Consider the following 6937-nt stretch of genomic DNA (forward strand, 5'->3'; position numbering starts at 1 on the left):
AAGGAGATGAATCTACAATAAATTATGAATTCTACTTGTTTTTATGAACCTTATTCCTAAAAATAGCTATGCATCTCATCTATACAGGGAATTTATAAAATAATAATGTCTTTTCTCTTGCTGAGACAATTGGGTTGTTTTTGCTTCTGAACGGGTTCCTTACACAGAAATCTGGAAAGAAAAGGATGCTTACTGGGTCCCTTTGCCCCAAGTATGTGCTTAGAACAGCTGTAGCAATGCCATCTGATAAGATAGACAACATCTGCTTTCAAAGGGAGAAACCAAAACAGACCTGTTATCCATGGAAGGAGCAGTACTGAGATTTCAGTGAATCATTACACTCCAGCTGGTGCTTTTTCCAGATTGCAAATTAACTTATTTAATTATCCTGAAAAGGCCTCAGCTTTCATAAAGTTCCCCATTGTGTCACTACAATTATAGGGAACAGATTTATCTCATCATCATATTCCAAGAGCCATAGTCTCATAAATCAGAGCTAAACACATTTTAACTTCATTTTTGTCATCTCATGTATCTGTTCTCAATTCCCTCCTACAAAAAATAATTTTTAGGTTGTGAGACATTACTTGCAATGCTGCTGATGTGCATTAGTATCACTAGTAGAAGCATGGGAGTACAGTAGTACACTTAAGATGACAAATGACAGTTCAGTTTTGAAGGACTGTCTGTCTGACACCATCACACCTCAGACAAAAAGGCTGAGATGGCTCTTTGTTAGACTGGGCTGCCCTTATGGATCTGTACGGAGAGAAGGCCGACTTTGGGGAGTGGGGAGCACAGGGAGGGAGGAAAAAATCTCTTTATGCAGAAACATCACACTCCTAAGCATGAGACGAAAATTCTAGTCTATATTCCTCTACCTTCCTACCATGCCACAGAAACTAAAATCTTTGCTAAGTGCTATTCAGGGCAGTTTTAAACATTTCACACCATTTCATCTTCTTTCTGGGGAGGGAAGTAATTTCTCCTAGAATAGACTAATATGTTTTTATTATTATTAGTCTGATTTGGACTTCTGGTTCCCCCACTATTGAGGAAGATTCCTTTATGAGCCTACAGAGAACATATGCACTAAAGAATCTGCATACATTTTGGTTTGATCTTCATGAATTCATCTCATGGGTTTCTCTTTGAAAACGAGCTTAAAAAAAATAATTATTATCAATTATGTTCTCTCACAGCTCCTTTTAATGTAAGCAGGCAGAGGAAACTTCACAAGGTAAGTTATTTAAGTCATGGTGGAGAGTTCTGTCCTTTCAGAGGCTTGAAATCAAATTATTCTGAAAAAAATTTGACTGGCTATCACTCTTCCTGCTCTCAAAGCAGGACTTACCTGGTGTCTTCTCCGCCTACTGAGGAAATGCTGGCTCTTTAATGTGAGTACCCAGTTTCTGCCTGTCCCTACTAGGCAAGAAACACACAAGCTATGACTTACAGGGAAGTACAAAGGGAAGCAGTAGATGAATTCTGTGGCCCAAAACAAGGCTGCTGGTAAACTGGAGTTGTGTATCTTCCATAATCAGTTTTACCTCAGCTGATGAGCTACTTGGTTCCAATTCTATATGCTTCTGCTTTTGCAGCAAGCCTGAGCTTCAGCAAGAAGAAAGGAAACTGAAGCGTCTTCATTCATACTTATCTACAAAGGAAGTTGCTCCCTTTTTCCCCATGTACAACTAATTGCCTCAAGAACACACCAACTTAAGGAGTGAAGCAGGAGATACAAAAATACTTTTGTCTCTGGCTCTTATTTCCTGAAGAGATACAAGTTGCTCCATATGTCTTAGCACAGGAAGCAGAACTTCAGGGACAGTATCCTGAGAAGTCAAACACAGCCTCAGGACACAGTTGAAAAATCAGACATTCATGTTAATCACATTCTGACTCAGAGTTCAGCATTTCCCTAAACACAGGCACACTATGGTAGGGTGGGCTGGCAGCCATATGCTACTGTGGAGACTAAGAACATAGGAGGGGACTTTGGGCATGACAGATTAAGTTCTACTGTAAATGATCTATATAAGGAAGACTAATTCTAAAAAAGGGGGTGGGGGGGAAGGAGAGATTCTGACTTCTTTTTTTTTTTTTTTTTTTTTTTTTTTTTCTTCTTTTTAATTAGAGGAGCAAAAAGTTCAGTAAATTCCTACCCACAGCATAAGAAGGGAATAACATGAACCAAAATTGAAGGGGAAGCTAAAGAAGAGATAATACACGCTCAATACAAGTTTTGCTAAACATATACCCTGGATAACTGATTTGGAAACCCTCATGAGTATCAGCCTAAAAGCAACCACAGCAATAAATGTATATCCTCTGAACTGTCATTGCTAAAATACATGCTTGGCAAAAAAGGGTAGAGTACTCCATTTCTGCCTTCTCAGGCTGGAGTAACAGCTGCAGGCTTTTCAGATCTCTTGAACAGAAGCTGTCAAGAAACAATATGACTGTTGATTTGATGAGCTGATAGCAGCTAAGGAATTTATCTTAGAGGACAGGTGCTTCAATCCATAGATCTATCAATTCATCAATGCTTTGCCTCTTCTTGTAGCTCCAAAGCAAAATGACAACATAATGCTCAAAATATTTTATATTCTTCCTTTTGGAATAACACCAACAAGCTTCTCTCCTCCTTTCTGTGAAATTTCAATCTGAACCAAAGTAAGGTAAGAAACTGCTTAATGTGATTTTTTTTTTCTTCTCAGGGAGACAGTTTTCAAGGAAATACTGGCAAGGTGAAGAATAATGAAATGACAATTACAAAAAGATTTGCTTCTCCTCCTCCTTGGATAGCTGACATGCGACCAAAAGCACCATGATGTAAAAGGAGTACTAGTGTCCTCATAGTCAGAAAGACAGCTGCCAACTTAGTCAAATAAGGAACTTCCAGACACAACACAGTGAGTGAATATATACCACAGTGATTTTATAAACACCATATTAAACTGCAGCAATTCATACTACCTAATCATAGAATCATAGAATAGTTAGGGTTGGAAAGGACCTTAAAGCTCATCTAGTTCCAACCCCCCTGCCATGGGCAGGGACACCTCACACTAAACCATGTCACCCAAGGCCTCATCATGTAGCAAAGCATGTTCCTCTCCCTCAGTGAGGAACCCCAAACTTTTCTAGGGTCTTTCAGGACAAAGAACTACTCACATGGGTCAAAAATAATTTAGACAACATATCTCTAAAAATGGGATACTTTGTTCTTTCTACTTGATGTGCTTGTGCATCCATACTGTGTGTAGCTATGTGGAAAACAGGCATCACAGCTTCAAAGAGCTCACAAATTTCTCACATCAGGGCAATAAAACTCCATGCCCAGTCTTTAATCATTCCAGAAGCCCCTGAAAGATCTACTATTATTATTACAAACAGCAGGTGGGAAAGTCAGAATGCAGAAAAGGAAGATACAGCTGCAAAGTGAACCTTGGCTGAAGGACTCAAATTCTCCAGCTCACAACAGGCAGCAGCAGATGCAAATGCAGCATCTGATCCTTACTGCGTAAGCTTTTCCAGTGGTGGATTTTGTGAAATTCTAGTATTTTTGCATCTATAAAGTTGTTAGAGAATACAAAACAGCCAAAGAAAATATGAGGGTTTGAATTTTTTTAAAAGGTTGCATTGCTTTTAGCAGAACACCAACTCCAAAAATGAGGCTGGAGAAATGAGTGCAGGAAGAAAAGGATCCATGTTGTCTGTGGATTACCTGACCACAAGAACAAGCACAGCTACCCTCGGCCCTAAAGACAACTTCTCCAGTGTGATATTAGGTAAAATTGGGCAACATACCATCAACAACAAACCAGAACAATGGCTTGATGAATTTGTAGTAGCCTTCACATGAACAGGACAGAACACCACTTAGACCACTTCTCCTCTCAACTTAGGTTCAAGCTCCTTATGTCTTCCTATCTCAGCAGTGCCTAGCCTTTAGCTTCTATTCTCCATGGGCTCAAAAACTCTCAAAATTGGCACAACACACAAGAGAGGATTTTTTTTCCACCAGAGCAGATGATGCCAGTGGTGAAATGGCCCCTGTTACAGGCAGGCTTTGCAACAACCTTTAAATGTCAACCACAGATGTTCTGCTATTAATATACATCATCAACTTTATCACCACCAGAGTGCACAGACCTCACTAATAGATAATCCTATCAGTTATCAGTAACAAACTCTTTACTCCAAAGCAAGAGACTGAGCATTTGTCTCCAGTATAACTGTAACCATGAATGCTCAGTCAGCACTTGTATTTGTTTGATGAAGAACATATTCTTTCCAAAATAACATATGGCTCAAATCCATTATCAGAAGGGTTCATATGTCATACCAAGGTTTAAAGAGGGAGGGAAGGCAGGGGGAGGGGGAATAAAAAAAAACAAAACAAAACCCAAAGAAACAGTCAAAAGGAAGACATAGAAGAAAACACAGAAAATGGCGGTCTCAAAACTAGACTCCAAGAACTCGAAAGTGACTTTTCAATATTAAGAGAAATCTGTATGAAGAGACAGAAATTATGATACAGTTCTGATTTTCACACATTACTATTCTCTTACACCCAACTGTTTAAGAGAAACTGAAGGGAAAGACTATGCCCTACTCCTCTTGGACAGCAGGTGGGGCTGATGCAAACTCCCATAGGTATTTCAAATGTCAAAAGGTTTTCTAACAGATTTATCAATACTGTAATCATAAATATAAACAAACATTTGAAGTGAAAAGCAGCTATACTCTAATCCTTCAAATTAGTGGAGCATTGGTTTTGTACCCAGGGGAAACTGAAGCAATATAGAAGGATTATAAATATCACATACTCATCTTTACTATTTATGATTCCATTAGCTAAACAGAGACTGAAACTTTTTTGTCTTGACTGAAAAAATGAGACTTGGTCAGCTACCCAAGGTATGTTTGAACAGGCTGCTGAGACTGTAAAAAAATAAAAAGATGTATCTATGAAGAACACCTCCTGAAATGCTTTGTGAAGCATGGGACTTTTTCAAAGCCAGGCAGCCTGCTGGTGGCAGACAGATACTGGAAAGGGATGTCTTTTGTGGACAATTCACCATATCCATATTAGTGAATATCGCAATGGGTCAAGTGAACCACAAAGTGTAGAGTAAGCATGCTATTTCCCCGTACAGATAATGAAGAAAGCACAAACAATTTAGTGCAGCTGTAAACATCTAATATTACATAAGATTTATCATATTTCAGGTCTATGAACAAACTTCACTGTGACTAGGGCAATGAAAATTGGCATTTTTTGATCTTTCAAAGGTATTATCCATCAGGGTTTAGTTGCTTTTCTCCACCTGTCTTGCAATCAGGAGAGCTTACTTTGCAAAATGAGATATTATTATTCAGTTCAGCAGCTCAGGGTAAAGAATCTTTTAAGAAGACAGCCTTGGAACACTGAAGTTTCAGCTGAATTGATTTAGTTTCTAGTGTTCTGCTCAATCCACAAAAAAATCTCTCCTAATCATATGCATCACGTGCAATCAGTTCTTCACAAAACTGACACCTGATGCAAACAGCAGCTTGAAAGTTACTTTTATTCTTAAATAAACATCATGTTAGTAACAGGGTTGCAGAGAACACACACAAACAATAACACAAACAATAACTAAGTATGAACAATCACTGAATCACTTCTCTAGAGAGAAAGGTCTATTACTAAGAAACAAACAAACAAAAAACCTCAAAATAAAACCAAACCACCAAACAAAACCCCAAAACAAAACATTAGAGCTTCTAGCCAAAGTCTAACACATTCCCCCTCTCAAAGTTAGAATTCAGAAATCTTTTCACAAGGCAATAAAACAGCTACTGTTTCAGTACGAAAGCACTGCAGTAAAGCTGCATCAACTTTTCTATCAGGGAACCTGCTAAAAATCTCAAGGCATAAACTTGTCAGAAACTATGTCAGAAACTTACCTTTTTCTGAGCAGAATCTAGGACAGATCTTGTTCAAAAGAAGTTCCTGACGTAATCGAAGAACTTCAGCTTCCAGCACTTCAACTTTCGATTTCCATCCAAAATCTCGTTCAGATACAGTTTTGGCAAGATGCTCAGTGTATTCTTTGCAACTCTTCCCTGGTGGTTTTGAGTGGATAATTGCAAAAGCCAATGCTAGTTTTGATATTTTCAAATACCAAACTTCATTTTCTCTTCTGCCTTTGATTTCTATCATGTTAGAAAAACAGAAAACAAAAAAGTAACTTCACTATTGGCTGTGTTAAAAGGAAAGTATGCACAATATTTTCTTGGCTTTGAAAACTGTTCAACAGTGAGACCACTTATCTTATTTCTAGTGCATTTCTAAGTCATCAAGGAAAAAAGAAGAAATGTAAGCATCTGTGCACAATGTGAGAATACGACATACATGAGTTGCACTCCAGCTGTAAAAATAAAATTCAGGCAGTGTCTGAGAATAATTGTGGAAGCAGAAAGCACTTCAAATCGGTTTATCCTAGTGAAATCTTAAATGCAAATGTTATCTCCACTAAAACAAACATGAAACCACAAAAAATACAAACCTCAAAAAAAACCCTGACCCTTTCCCCCAGAAAAAGAACGCGTATGTGCTTCTTTATACTTAGCTTAAGCACAATACATACAATTTCTTGAAAGTATACCAAAAAGTCCCCATACTCAACACTTCTGAGGTTGTTGTCAGTTTCTGATTTTGGACATCTGGTATTGCTGCACTTGCAGTTCTAAGCCCACATTAAGCCTCAAACCTGCAGAGAGGTTTATGCAGACATCTTCAAAGTAATGCAAGTGGCTAGTAAGATAAGTGATGAAGACAGTTTCATCAGCTCTGTTGCAAACAGTCAGGATGGGGTAAAGGGCACTGTAGGACTCAGAAAGAGCTACCTTTTGGATATTTCTTTCACCTTTCAAATGCTTCTGA

At 38.3% G+C, this 6937-nt stretch overlaps 1 protein-coding gene across 1 annotated transcript in view; it reads right to left on the reverse strand.

Annotated features, from left to right (window-relative positions):
• Nucleotides 1–6214, reverse strand: part of MEI4 (meiotic double-stranded break formation protein 4) — a gene marked incomplete at both ends in the record, with an annotated part of 73089 nt that extends 66875 nt beyond the window's left edge. Inside the window, one exon of the mRNA XM_080615913.1 lies at nt 5959–6214. Within this exon, the coding sequence (XP_080472039.1) occupies nt 5959–6214 (256 nt within the window). The remainder of the gene's footprint in view (nt 1–5958) is intronic.
• Between the last annotated feature and the right edge of the window lie 723 nt (nt 6215–6937).

The sequence above is a fragment of the Psittacula echo genome, assembly GCF_963264785.1.
Source record: "Psittacula echo genome assembly, chromosome: 4".
Taxonomy (NCBI): Eukaryota; Metazoa; Chordata; class Aves; order Psittaciformes; family Psittacidae; genus Psittacula; species Psittacula echo.